This window comes from Sarcophilus harrisii, chromosome 3 (genome assembly GCF_902635505.1).
Source record: "Sarcophilus harrisii chromosome 3, mSarHar1.11, whole genome shotgun sequence".
NCBI lineage: Eukaryota > Metazoa > Chordata > Mammalia > Dasyuromorphia > Dasyuridae > Sarcophilus > Sarcophilus harrisii.
In genome coordinates, this window is record NC_045428.1 from 434897816 (window position 1) to 434913501 (window position 15686).

Sequence of the window (15686 nt, forward strand, 5' to 3'; positions counted from 1 at the left end):
ATGTCTCTTGAAGTTTCTTCCACCTTTGAGATTATATAATATTTCTAGGTCAAGGATGAAGAGAGATCATTCAGTAGGAATTAGTGGTCAGCAGGACTACTCAATGGAAATAAGAGGGGAAGGGATCAAAGGTATACATAGGTTTTGGCAAAAAGAAAAGTAGGGACAAAGAAGGGTAAAATGGGGATTGATATAGATGGAATTTCATTGTAGAAGTGGGAGAAGAAGGATCTTGTGACAGATGGCCATTTTTGTTATTGAAGGAGGAGGGTGAGTGATTGGGGAAAGCTGCTTAAGGAGACCTGAGGAGACAGAAGGTTTGTGATGACTATGCAGGTCCTATCTCTTTTGCTTCTTCATTTAGTCCCCTTCTTTCCACAGACATTCTAGTTCAGGTTCTTATCGCTTTCCTGTACTATTGCAATAGACTTTCAAATGGTCTCCTCCTACCTAGACTTTCTCCTTTGTCATCTGCCCCTTCATATAATAGATCCAACCTGTTCAGTTCCATGTTCAGGAATCCACAGCTTACTATTTCTTAAGATCAAGCACAGACTCACCCATGGTATTTAAAGCCCATCATAATCTCACTCTTGAACTGTCTTCTTGGTTTCATTGTATGTAACTGTTCTTGACTCATTCTGGACCTCACCTTATTACTAGTAGAATTCTCAGCTTCTTTGAAAGGTCAGTTCAAAGTCTATCTCCTGCATTCTGTCTGACATCCAACTCCCTAAGTAAAAGCCTCTCTCTCCACTTATTTTCTCCTTATTTTGCATTTATTTTACATTTACTACTTTGGGTTTGTGTTGGCCCCCATCTCCCTACTCTCAGTAGAATGAACTTTTCAAGAGGAAGGACTTGTTTATTTTTGTCTTTGTCTCCTCACCACATAGCATAGTGATCACAGATCTTGAGTCGGAAGTGACCTTAAGAACCATCTAGTCCAAACCCCCCATTGATGAGGAAACCAAAGTGAGAGAGCTGAAGTGATTTGCTGAAAGTCACGCAGTCAAGCCAGACCTTCTGCCTCCAGAGTCGCTGCTCTTTTCATTGCAGCTCAGTGCTATCACACAGCGGGCGCTCACACAAAGCTTGGGGAATAAGTGAGTTACTGGGTTAGAAGGAGGGAGAGAGAGAAGAATGGGAGATTGTGGAAAGAGAGATTCTAGATTTTGGATCTTGGAGTTGGAGCATTTGTGAAAGAGAGTTACAGCAAGGCTGTTGTCAGAGGTCTTGAGAATTAATACAAAAAAGAATAAAAGATCATAAGTGCTGAAGAGGCTGATGAATTGGAAGATGAGTTTCTATATTGAAGTCCCTAAGTTTGAGGGTAAGGGGCTAGAGTAGAGAAGAAGGCTGGGAGCTCTCGGCATTAATTTTTTTGAGAACAAAAAGGATATTATCTTGGTGATGGTAAATAACTGCAACAAGATAATATAGAAAAAAAGAATGAGTTTCAGAGGAAGGGGGGAGAGTGCTGAGTGATGATGGCAGATGGTGGATGTGAGAGGTGGCCATGAAGAAGGAGCTAGTGTGCGAGTTCCTCCTAATGACCCATTGTGTAAGGGTACATGAAAGATGGTCATTCCAGTCTGTAAGCAAAAAGATAAAAGTGTGAGAATAAAGATGAGGAGAACTTTATTAACAATAGAAGAGGAAAAATTTAATTTTTCATCTTATTTTGTAGACATATTTATTTACCCAGTTTTATCTCTGCTGAAAGATTATTTTGGTTTCTATGCTATTATGTTTCCATTCCTGTGGAAACTAGCCTGTGCCTTCATTTACAGATGATTTTTAGGTAGTACAATAGAGACTGTTGGAGTTAGAAGCCAGGAAGACTGGAGTTCCAAAATTGTCTCAGAGCCTGGTAAATCTCAGCCTCAATTTCCTCATGCGTAAAATGGGGATAATAATAGCACCTACCTTCCAGAGTTGTTTTAAGGATTAAATGAAAAAAAACATGTGTAGAGTGTTTTGTAACCTTCAAATGCCATATAGCTAGCTAGCTATTATTCCTTTTTAATAGTATCAGTTGTACTAAAAATCCATAAATAGTATGTCTTGCAAATTATTTTTGAAGAGCCTGGAGGCTCAAAAAAAAAAATCGTAGTGAGAAAGACCTAGAGTTAAAATCATTCCTCTTGATGCCTACTAGCTGCCTATTCTCTAAATTTAAATTCTCTAATTTTAAATTCTCTAGTTTTAAATTCTCTAATTTAAAACGAGCCAATCTTGTTGAGCTTTAGGTAACAACTTTTTTTTAAGTTACCTTCTAAATTAGGGAAAAGTTGGGAAATTACAACTTGATATGTTGGTTGTCTGACAAAAATGTTTTCAAGTTTCTGAATATATCAGCAATGATTTATTTAATGCAAATAAATTATTTCCCTTCAGTCATTTTGCTCTTGTCTGACCCTTTTTAACCCCATTTGGGTTTTTTCTGGCAAAGGTTTGTCATCTCATTTTATAGATGAGGAAACTGAGCCAAATAGGGTTAAGTGACTTTCCCCAGTCATACAGCTATTAGGTGTCTTGAGGCTGGATTTACACTCAAATTCTCCAGACTGAAGGATTGATACCAATTGTGCCGCCTAGCTGTCCTCTTTCCCTCCTACCCTTATCTCATTGTGGGGAGGAAAAAAAGAAAAAAATTTCTTATAACATGTGCAGAGACAAGCAAAACAAATTCCCTCATTGATGACTAGTTTATATCTTATTCTGTACCTCTGAGTCCCATTTCATCTCTGTCAGGAAGTGGGTAAAATGTTTTATCAGTTTTCTGAAATCATAGAGGGTCATTTCATTGATCTAATTTCTTATAGCTTCCTCCATTGATCTAATTTCTTATTACTTTGAAAGCTATTTGTAAACTATTTTCCTGGTTTTGCCCTTTTCATTCTTCATAATTAACAAATCTTCAAAATTGTTTTTCTAATATTGATATTATAATATAAATAATTTTTCTTGTTCTCTTTACTTAAGTCTGTCAGACAGTTGCTATGTCTCTCATAAATCACCTATTTCTTCATTTCTTACACAAAACAGTACTCTATTACATTTGGTTAATCTGTGTAAAAAAATTCGAATAGAACTATGCTTTTTAGAAGTTTGGTAAATATGAATTAAGTCTTGTAAATAAATGTTGATTTTTTTTAAAGGTTCGACAGGAATTGCTAGAAGAATATGAACAAGTTAAGAGTATTGTCAATACCTTAGAAAGTTTTAAGATAGACAAGCCCCCAGATTTTCCTGTATCATACCAAGATGAACCACTCCGAGATCCTGCGGTTTGGCCTCCTCCTGTTCCAGCAGAACACAGGTAGCTTATGGATTTTTTGTTCTATATTTTTTTCTAATTCTTGTTATGACTATAAATGCTTTTAAGGATGAAAAGGATATATATCTGAAAAAACCTGAATAATGCTTTTTGTTTTTAGCATTAACAAAAATACCTTTTTTGTCAGCAACTCCATTTACATATGTGGATATATCAAAAACTATTCCATATGGTTTGCTGGGTTTAAAAATGATTCTGATGAGAAGAGGATTAATCACATAAAAGTATTGTACCATCTACATTGCATAGGTATACTACTTTTGTAAAGACAAATCTTGCTTTGAGTATAGTCATTTACCCTTATTTCAGCTGTATTGATGTGATAAAGAATAACAATGTGACAATTTGCTTATCTGATTATCTGATTTTGAATACTGCATCTTTTTTTTTTTTTCCAATTAGAGATCCCCAGCCATAAGATTCATGTATTATGGAATAAGATTCTTCAAAGATCAATAAGACAGCCTGAAAAATAATCACTTAATACATAGCACTTTTTCTTTTCCATAGGTTTTTATAAAATATCTTTTAAATGCCTTTCTGCAACCCAGACCTAATGTGTCTCTGGCATTCCTTAATCTGCTAGTCTAGTGAGTAAAAAGAGGGAAATTTTATCAGAGTGGTACAACTTAATCTTTATAAACCCATAATATCATTTTTCTCTAATTGCTTACAAACGATCCTTTCATTTTTTTAATTCAGTTTTCTTTTTGGTGCCAAATTTTCTTCCATTGACAATACCCTTCCCCATTCATTGAGAAGGCAAGAAATAGAAATTTTGTATGACTTCTTATTTATAGTAAAGTTCTGTATTGGTATTATAAAAAGAAAGAGAAACAAAATATGTTCTAGTCAGTACACTTGAATCAATCAGTTGTCCATCTGTTTTATCATGAGTCCTTTGGAATTATGATGGTTACTGTAGTGATCAGAGTTAACTATAAATCTTTCATTATTGATTATCTTTACAGTATTGCTGTTACTATGTAAATTTTTCTTTTGATTCTGCTTATTTTACTCTGTATCAGTTCATGCAAGTTTTTCCAGGTTTTTCTGAAACTCTCCTTCACCATTTCTTACAATCCAACAGGATATCTTATAATCATATATCATAGCTGTTTCAGCCATTCCCCAGTTGATGGATGTCCCCTCAGTTTCCTATTCTTTGGCTCCACAAAAAAGGCTTCTATAAATATTTTTGAATATATAGCTTCTATGATTTAATGGGTTTAATAATGGGAATTATTTAAACCAGGAATTTATATTAAGCCCATTAGTCTATGGATTAAAGCATATGCCTTTTCCTTAAAAAAATTGGGACATTTTCTTACTTCCAGTTGCTTGGAACCTGTTTCATTTACCTCATTTCCTCTAAAAGTCACCAGTGTTCTGCAAGTTCTTTTATTAGCCTGTAATGTAGTTTGTCCAGACCAAGGTAATTAGAATCCTTTCTAAATTACGTAGGTGCTCTGTCATTTTCTCAGTTATCTTGCTTTTCAAATTTGTGGGCTATTTTCATTTTGTTTTTATCAGTCTAAAGATTGTTCTCCTTGGTAGATGAAATGGAAGCCAAATTAGAGTTGAATATTTCTGCCTTTATTTTATTTTCCATAATCCATTCTCATCTTACCTAGAGCAAGCAGAAGTTCTGTCTGTTATTTTTCCCTCCAAAATAACTCAAATTCGAACCAAACAGGCCTTTTTTTAATTGCCCTATTTCTAATCTCCTTGTGGCATGAAGGTGACTCTGGATTCCTGCAGGCTTTGTTGGTAGAACACAAGCTCCAATAGCCTACCATGTTCAGATTTTATATGTGATCTTGAAGACAGTTTCAATGTACTATCCAAGAACTGACATAGTTAAGAGCAGAGAGTCTCAGATGGGCTTCTGGGTGATAAATTGTTTGTCCGTGGCAAATGATGAATTAAAGAAAAACAAAAAAATTGGCTCTTAGGCCTGTGCAGCCCTTGTATGCTTCTACAGTATGGTGGTAGAATTATGGAAAAGTGAAAAGGGCTGCCAAAAAGGATGTTTTTTGTTAATTTATATAAATATTACTTCAGTTGTAGACTCTGAATGTGACATCTTTGTCTTGATAAACCAAAAGATAGAAGGAAATTGCAGCCATTTGGGTGTTCTTGGAAAAGGATACAAAGAAATTGGTGGAGTTGTTTTTATTGTATAACAAAAAGCATAATTTCATGAATACATGGTCATCTTAACCTGTAGTATTCATGGAAATCATAGATAAGAAGGTACTATGAAGATAATCATAACTAATAAATATACCAGTATCTACTGAAGAGGATAAAATAGAGAAAGGGTACTAACAACTTGATAAGTTCCTTCAAAGTCAACACATGCTTTTTTTCTTTTAGAGCTTATTTAATACCTTTTGTATTTTTTATAGTCATTTCCCAATATATCATCCTCATCATTTGAACTCTGCCTTGTATTACACAGACACACACACACACACACACACACACACACACATACACATACAACCAAGTAAATAAAGCCTACTGACAAAGTGAAGACATTTAACAGTGTTTAAACTTGGTTAACTTTGGGTAGAAATCTGGCACAGAGGAAATGGTGGAAAGTATTTTGAAAGTTTATTTCTTAGGTTTTAGAAATGAATAAGGTCAACCCAGTAGCTTCTCCATTTCAGTAATTTTTCAGTTATGTCCAACTAGAATGGCTTGCCATTTCTTCCTTCAGCTCATTTTACAGAAAGGAAACTGAGACAAACAGGATTAAATGATTTAGCTAGGGTCACATAAACCAGTAAGTGTCTGAGACCAGATTTGAAATTTCCTGACCCTAGTTGCAGCACTCTCTGCACTGTGTCCCCTATTTGCCCCTGTATATTCTAGTTTCTCATCTGTGTCTTATATTTTCTTCTAAAAAAAGAGTTGAAAGACTGTGGATATGGTAAGCCCCAACGTCATAAATAATAAAATGAAATTTATATTAATAGGAAAAATGGTTACAGATCTGAGCATTATATCTGAGGTAGATGCTTCGGGTAGTTAAATTATGAGCTGTTTCAGAAAAAAAAAAAGATTAAAATCAACATTGAATTCAAAGAAAAGATTGCAAATAAAGATACTGTGAACAAAAGCTACAAATTGAAACTGATTTATTAAAATGATCCCTGATTGGTAACAGCAAGAAGTGGAATAAGACAAAAATATTACCATTTCTTGAAAAAGTATAACTTTTGAATTTGTCATAAAGTAGAGACCAAGTCAACTGAGAAAGCACCATAGCCAGGAATTTCCTGATCGCATTGTCCATTGTAAAGAGATGGAAACTAAGAGCAGTTCTGATTTATAATGCAAATTCATAGGTAAAGCCTTTCAGAAGAACATAACAGGTTATGCAATTTTTTAAAATAAAACAAGAAAAAAGAGAGCAAACATAATTCTAAAGAAAACTTGACGTGAGAGCCAAATAAAATATTTTGTACCAACAAGACTTGCAAATGAAAGTGACAGGTTAATTAATGCCAAATGGATCAAAGTTATCAGTGTTTCTTTAATGATCTGTTTTCATGATCAGTGACAGGAATTACCACATTTGAACTCTAGCATTTCATTCTTAGAGGTGATATATAAAGGAGTAAGAATGACTCTCTGGAAGGTAGAAACAGTGACTGAACCATGCTAAGCTTATGTGGAAGAAATTTTTGCTGGAGGCAGTATGATTTTTAAAGACTTGAGAGGTGTTAAAAGAGAGGAGAGAAGATACCAAAAGAAGACAAAACTATGGATGATAATAATATTCAAACAAGGTAATTGATACTGACATTCTTTCATATATAGATATCGTATATACATGAGGTATATATAATCCAAGATATGTCATTTGTACATCACAGATAAAATATAGCTATTTTCTCATTTTCATGAAAATTATCCTATATTAAGGGATATCCTTAATGAAAATGCCCAAAGAGAAGAGGCAGATTTCAACACCTGTCTCTCCATCACTTCACTTCTTTGAAGATACACAATTGACTGGTGTACAACTCATATGTAATCCCACTATGTTCACTGTTTATTGATTATCAATCCCTTCCCAGGACTTTTCTCTCCCCTCCCCCTCAAGGGAATAGGAAAAAAAATCACTGTAGCTTTGAATGCTTGCTTCCAACAAAGAATCTCTTTTGAACATATAATTTAAAAAAATTCCTTGGTGTAAATAGACATGAAGATAACTTTTTAGTGATCCATTGATTATTTTAAAAGAAAAATGTGTGTTTGCCAAAGATGTGTACCATTGTCATGGAGGATGATAGAAGAATAACTGTAGCAAAAAATGTAGCAAAGATCTTCAGATATCCATGTTTACAGATGACATTATTTATTGTTATAGTGATTATTTGAGAGATAATTGACCTAATAATTCATATTAAAAAAATTAAATGAGTGAAAATGCCTTTTGTCTTGATTGTGAAATGCAGTTGGATGGCTGATTTACTGCATCTTTATTTCAGTGTATATATTTGTAATAAACATTGCTGATGGGCAGGGATATCTAGAATTGAATGGGAAGAAGAGATCAGATTTGATTTTGTTTTTGTAAATCAGGTTGTGTTTTTAATGATGTCAAACTGTTTTTTATAAAGATCTGTCTTTTCAACATAAATATCCTGAATGATTGTAGATCTTAAAACATCAATTTTTGCATGTGATCAAGCAGCATATTTTCAGTAATAATGCACATGAAAGAAATAATGCAAAGATATGTTTTAGGAAGTACAAAATTGGAAGAGGGAGCAAGCAGTCACAAGGCATGAGAGAGAGGAGAAATGTGTAACTTTAAGTACTGCATTAGTTAATCCTATTGAAAAGAGCTTGAGGAAGGCTTTCAGCATTTTGGGTGCAACCTATATAGAAAATATAGAGTGAATGAGCACCTTGTGTCTCTGGTGGAAATACCCACATTGATGGGGTCACAGACCGAGTACAGTTTTGAAATATTCTTAAAACACTTTTACCCTTCTTTTTTTATCCATTTTCACTCACATGTGTGTTCTCATTTCCATATATTGGTTTTGTTCTTTTGAAATCTGATTTATTGATGAACTTTCTGTGTAGCCACATTGATGGGTTTTTTAGACATCTTCTATTTTGCTTTCTTCCTTGGAACTGATGACAACTTCATCACCAGAATTTTAATTTGTGAATTCCTTTCTTGAGTTGACAGCATTTTTTTTTTAAAGAACTCTGTTTCCTGTCTAGTTTCAGAGGTCTTTTTTTTTTTTTTTTAACTGTTACAGGATTCAAAATAAAGTGTAAATTATTTTTTTATCTATGACAAATTCAGTTTCCGGAGGTTCACTTCATTTCCATTTCTGGCATCATCATTGAATACAATATTTTTACTAGTACCTCACTGATTGTAAATTGGCTGTAAAAGTAGAGGAACGAATACACTTCAGAAATAATGCCTTCATTAGTAATTTTACAAAAATCCTAAAACTCAACTGCAAAATAATCTAGTGTTAAGTACTTTTGAAAAATTATGTCACACACATTGTGATTATTTAAATATGTGTGTCTCAAAGAGACAGTAAAAATTTCCAATAAAATGGAAATTAATTGTGCTTTGTGTTTTTATATACCTCTGGGCACTTTTAAATAAGTATTCAGCATTACATAAATTTTGTTCGCTTAATTCTTGTAAATTATGGAGGAGGGAAAGCAGACATTACAAATATTTGAAATAAACATTAGTCTTAAATGTAATTTTAAAAATAGATTTTTACAGATTTATTTTGTTTTTGTTATTTAGACTTCAACTATAACTATAATTTATCTCTCCCTCCCAGAGAGCCATCACTATTAACAAAGAATTAAAAAAAGAAACAAAGGAAGAAAAAAAATCTTTAGTAAAACTATAACAAAAACAATTTGACATTTTATTTAGAGTACCATCTCTCAGAATCGCTTGTTTATGCAAAGGAGTGAGGAAAATATCTTGTTATATCCCTTTTTTTGGGGTGGGGGGAGGCAAGGTTGTTTTTTTATAATTTTGCATCATTCAATTTAGATTTTTTTGTGTTTATTGATTTTATCACTTTTGTCCTGTAGATTGTTTCCTAAGTCTCCTTGCTTTACTTTTCATCAGTTCACAAAAGCATTTTCTATGCTTCTGTATTCATTAGGCTTGTAATAATAGGCCATTACATTCACATGCTTCTTTGCTAAAAAGTATTGCTATAGATATTTGAGAGATATATGGAGTCTTTTTTTTTTTTTTTTTTTAAAGTTTTCTCCTTGGGATATTTGCTTAGCATTGGAATCTTTGGGCCAATGAGTATGAACATTTTATTAACTTTGTTTGAATCTACATTGTTTTCCAGAATAGTTGTACCAATCTATAGCTTCTTCAGCCATTATTGTTTTCCTGTCTCCATAACCCTTCCAACACCAATAATTTTCATCTTTTGTCATCTTTGCCAATTTAATGAATGTGAGGTGAAACTTCAGAGTTGTTTTGATTTACATTTTATTATTAATGATTTGGAAAATTTTTTGATATGTAATTTGTAGTTTGCATTTCTTCTTTTGAGAACTATTTTCTTCATATCCTTTGACCACTTCTCAGGGCTTTTAAGTGTAATTTTTATTACATGTCAAAGGTTAGATTTTTTTCTTTGGGAAAATGGCTCTATAGTCAAAATTAATAGAAAAATAAGATTTCACTGTGTTAGCTTTTCTTTATGTACAATTTTTCAGGAATGAATTCTATTCCATTGGCTTTTTATATATGGTGAATGCTAACTTGGTTTTTGTGTTTTTACCTTCCCTTTTCATGTGATGTGTATGGTGACCATTGCAGAGTAGCCTACATGGGGGATTATGAGGGCCTAGTCTCTGGTGGAAGGAAGGGAATAAATTTAAGAGATTTTCTGGTGGTAGAAATAATCTAAACTGAATGGATATGTGGGATGAGTGGGAATGGGATGAGTTAGAAATTAGGGATGACACTGGGGCTCCAAAACTATGTAAACTGAAGTATGGTAGTGTCTTTAGAAACAGGAACTTTAATAAGTAGAATCAATAAGGGGATAGGTTTTAGAGCAAAGCTAATGAACATGTTTTGGACATGATACCTTTGAGATGCATAGTTCAAAATATCCGATAGGCAGTTTGTGATATGGAATTTGAGCCCAGGAGAGAGATTGGGTAATAGAAAACTGATTCAAAGTTGAAAAAAAAAATGCTTCCTTTAACACAGTATCAAAAGTAAAAAGAACACACCAAATACTATTTGGTAGTGTGGGAATCATCTACATAGAGTTGATAGTTTAATTTATGTGGGTTAATGATAGTTTAATTTATGTGAGACTACAGAGAGAAAAGAGAAGAGGCCTCAGGAGAGAGCCTTGGGGAGAGTGGATGTTGGTTTAGCAGAGGCAATGAAGCTGCAGACTAGGAGAAAGAGAACCTAGCACTGTCATTAAAAAATCCCAGAGTTGAGATCAAGAAGGATGAGCACTGAGAAAAATACTTTAGAAGTGAAAGTTAATAAATCATTGGTAACTTTGTAAAGAGTTGTTTTAATTGAGTACTGAGGTCAGAAGTCAGATTGTAAAGAAAGAAATGAGAGGTGGTGACCAAAACAGAGTTTATTATCCCTTTTTTCCAAATTGTCCCATCTCCCAAACTGCTCTGTTTCTGTTGACAGTACCACCAATTGCTTCAGTCTCCCAAGTTGTCAGCCTCTGAATCACTTTGATTTCTTACCTGCCCTCACTCTACACTCTAGCCAGGTGTCGAGGCTTGTTGATTCAAACTCTACAGTATCTCTTTCATACTCTTATCTTCTTTACACTTATCCCGCCTCCCAATTGAATATTGCTAATTAGTCTCCTTTACTCAAGTTTCCCCTCCAAGCTTTTCCTCTGGAGAGTTACCAAAGTAATTTTCCCAGCGCACACATCTGATCATTTCATTTTGCTGCCCTTAGTTAGCTTTGTTGGGGTCTCTGTTATGTCCAGAATCTAGTACAAATTCTCTGTTTGGCCTTGGTTTCAACCTAACTTTCTTTCTTCTTTTTTTTTTTAAATGATTATTTTTTTAAAAATAATTATAACTTTTTATTGACAGAACCCATGCCAGGGTAATTTTTTACAACATTATCCCTTGCACTCACTTCTGTTCCTAATTTTCCCCTCCCTCCCACCACCTCCTCCCCCAGATGACAAGCAGTCCTATACATGTTAAATATGTCACAGTATATCTTAGATATAATATATGTGTGCAGAACTGAACAGTTCTCTTGTTGCACAGGGAGAATTGGATTTAGAAGATAAAAATAACCCGGGAAGAAAAACAAAAATGCAAATAGTTTATATTCATTTTCCAGTGTTCTTTCTTTGGGTATAGCTGCTTCTGTCCATCCTTGATCAATTGAAACTGAGTTAGATCTTCTTTTTGTTGAAGAAATCCACTTCCATCAAAATATATCCTCATACAGTATCGCTGTTGAAGTATATAATCTCCTGTCAACCTAACTTTCTAGCCTCCTTTTATATTATGCCCCTGCATGCAGTCTAGAGCCCAGACAAACTGGTCGTTTCTTGTTCTTCATGTGTGACGTTTCCATCTCCTGTCTCTGTGCCTTTGCCTCATGCCTGGAATGCACAATGTACTTCTTTACTTTGACGTCAGACAGTCCCAGACTTCCCAGCTCAAATTAAGTGCCAACTCCTCCAGAAAGACAGCCTTCTCTTATCCTCTCAGTGGGTCATGCGCTTTCCCTTCTTCTCTAGAAATTACTTTGTATGTTATTTTGTATTTGTATCTGTTGTTTCTAAGATGAGGTCCTTAAAATCAGAGATTTTTTAATTTTTATTTTCATATCCCTTGCCCTGTCACAATTGCCTTAAATGAAGGATTGTGGAGTGAATGTGAGAAAACTAGTTCAGAGAAGACTTCCTAAAAGAAAGCTTTTTAGACCCTTTGGTCATTAGTGTTCTCTCTTCCTCCTCAAAAAAATCATGTATACTTATTATGTAATTTTCTGAAAGTAGTGATCACTTTTCATTTTTTCTTTTCCTATGTGTTTTGCACATTTAGAAAAAACTTATTATATACTCCTTAGGTTGGATTTTAACCAACCCAAGTTAGTTATTCAAGCCAGATACTTTCATTTTTCATATGTGACATTGAATATTAATTTTAGTTTTTTTTAAATACTATTTAATTTTACAGTAGGAAAAAAATAGAACCATGTTATCTGTATACATACACAGGAAGCCAGGTTTTGTAAATTAATATTATTTGTTAAAGTTTTGAGTAACTGAAAATCTTGATCTGACATTGAAGTTGTGTTTGTTTGGGTTTTTATAGTGAATGAAGTAAGGTGCTTTTGAGGCTAATACTCTTTGTAGAAGACTTACAATTTACAGACTATAAATCATCCGTCCTATCCCCATCCCCATCCCCATATTCATTTACTTTTTGAAAATCTTAAATTCTAGGAGGGAATAGAATCCAAACAATTATCTCATTCAAATGGAGAATCTTGCCTCCATTGGTTTTTCTGCTTTAATCTGATCTATTCACTTTTCTTTCTCTGAAACATATTTTATACTGTCCTATTCTTTGTTATTTCTGGAATGCCCTTTTTGTTTCCACACTTTAATACTTGATTTTTAAAATTTTTCATCCTTTAAGGCCCAGATAATAATTTCACCTCTTCATTGAAGCTTCCCTGATTATCCTTGACTAAAGTGCTCTCTCTCTGTCATATGAACTACTACTACATTTTATGTTTTTTATATAAACCCTTGTATTGTCTTGGCTTAATATCATTTATCTGTTGAACCAAGGTGCTCACCTGCCTTAGTAGAGGGAATTTGCTCATTTTGGAATTCCTTATCATAGGTCCAGTCTCACTCTTCATTTGATTATTAACAGACCAAGCTGAATTAATATAATCTTTTTGAGATACTTATCATCTAGCATCCCACCTGTTTATTGAAGGCATTTAATTAAATCTTTATTTTCGTATCCCTACAGGTCATAGAGAAAAAAAATGTAATAGATATGGCATAGGCCATATCTAGCTTTTTTAAAAATAATTATGCTTCATGTTAACATTTATTTTTTAAAATATTGAGTTCTCAAATCAGTTTCAATAGAGCAGGAATGAATTAAATCAGCTACACCCAGCAAAAGAACTCTGGGAGATGACTATGAACCATTACATAGAATTCCCAATCCCTATATTTTTGTATGCCTTCATTTTTGATTTCCTTCACAGGCTAATAGTACACTATTTCAAAGTCCGATTCTTTTTGTACAGCAAAATAACTGTTTGGACATGTATACTTATATTTAATTTATACTTTAACATATTTAACATGTATTGGTCAACCTGCCATCTGGGGGAGGGGATGGGGGGAAGGAGGGGAAAAATTGGAACAAAAGGTTTGGCAATTGTTAATGCTGTAAAATTACCCATGCATATAACTTGTAAATAAAAAGCTATAATTAAAAAAAAAATAAGTAAAATATTGAGTTCTTATTTTTCTCTCTCTGTTTTGCCTTTCTTCCACCTTTTGAGGAGGCAAGTGACATATCAGTTATATATTAAATTATTATTGTATATCAAGTGGTATATCAGTTATATATTAAATTATTATATTAAAAACAATTCCACATTAGCCACATTGTAAAAAAAGAAAAAAAAAGCAAGAAAAATAAAGAAAGCAAAAAAGTATGCTTCAATTTGTACTCAGAATTAATCAATTCTCTTTCTGTATGTATATGTGATTTTTCTTTTGAGTCCTTTGAAATTTTTAGCATCATTATATTGATTAGAGTAGCTAAGTCTGTCACAATTGAACATCTTTCACTGTTTAGAAACTGACTTTATATGTTTTGGATATTATTTGTTCAAAGTGGCATTGCTATAGATGTATTGTCAAAGAACTCATAGGAAAGAAGCATTGAACGGGGAAAAGCTGAGAAAACTAAGAAAGCTCTAGTTCTTAGAAAACTAAGAACTTTAAGGAGAAATACTGAGCCTGGGACCTGATAGAGGTGTTAATAACATGCTGGAAAACCAATTCCTTATTTTCTGCAATGCACTGATGTAAAGGCTGCTTCTTTATGAAAAGGCTGTTTCCTTTTGACTCCTAGAATTGTGGAAGCATAGTGGGCCATCCATCAGACCAAATCATTTTTTTGTTTAGCATTTCAGTAGAGGCTGAATGTGGATAGTGAATTTTATTTCTTTGTTTATAGAAATTGCCAAGTTTGGTTTCTTAATAGTGTTATCTCTCCATTATCAAAGTTCTCATTCTTTTAACTTTTGGCTCCAATCATAGCTTCTGAAGAATAAGTGATTTGGAGGGAAAATAAGATTTTAAGATATTGTTACTTAAATGTTGTAGCTTTAACTGAATAGTCCCACTTTTTTCTTTCATGTAAAATTTTTCCATGTTTAGAAAGTTGCTTCTCCAAGCAGCCTAAAAGTTTTAGTGATATATTCCTTGAATTTTCTGGTTACTTATTTAGAAATTTTTGTCCTTTTAATGAAAAATTTATGTGGTAAATAGTTGGTATATCTAATATTTAGATTATTTAGAACTCATGATTTACTTTAAATTGTTAAAATTACCCTCTAAGTGTTATTTTAAAAAAACACATAAAACTGCTCTAATCATTAGAATATCATTACCTTGCTATAGACTCCTTTCTTTTTCACATTATTAACACAAATTCTTGTCAATTGATAGAATTTCTACTCTCAAGTCTAAATGACTTCACTCTTGCAGTTGCTATTTCATCATATTTAATAGCTGGTGATAGAAAGTTATTTGATGAATATGCTGTGTATTCCTGGTTTAGGTTCATACTGAATCACAGAACTGGAGCAAGAAAGAAGCTTAGAAGTCTGCCTCCTCATATTACAAAGAAAGAGATAAACTGAGGCCCAGTTTTGTTAAGTGTCTTGCCCCAGCAGATTCATGGTTTGAATTTGGACTCCAAGTTCATTGGTTTTTTGAACTATACATATTGATAGTCATCTTTAGTATCAAGAAACTTTTCTGGAGTAGCATTTACATTTTATTTTGCACACATCTGAAAGCTTCACCCAGTTCTTAATCCACTGATAGACAAAAGAGATAAAGAACTGGATCCAGAAAGCCACATTCTGGGAAGTTGACAGGAGTTGATGGGTGTGTGATCACTATCTCCCTCCAGCCAGATAGAAACAGAAGTTCACAAACTGGACATGTTCTCACCTGTTCACTACCCAGGACTCAGTGAATGACACATCTATTTTGTTACTAATTCAGTTTAACTCATA

The 15686-nt window shown here is 33.5% G+C and overlaps 1 protein-coding gene across 2 annotated transcripts in view; it reads left to right on the forward strand.

Annotated features, from left to right (window-relative positions):
• KATNAL1 (katanin catalytic subunit A1 like 1) overlaps positions 1-15686 on the forward strand; it is a 77283-nt gene that overhangs the window by 26182 nt on the left and 35415 nt on the right. For both annotated transcript variants that reach the window (XM_023499602.2, XM_003764492.4), the window contains one exon: positions 3165-3325. In XM_023499602.2, the coding sequence (XP_023355370.1) occupies positions 3165-3325 (161 nt within the window). The remainder of the gene's footprint in view (positions 1-3164; positions 3326-15686) is intronic.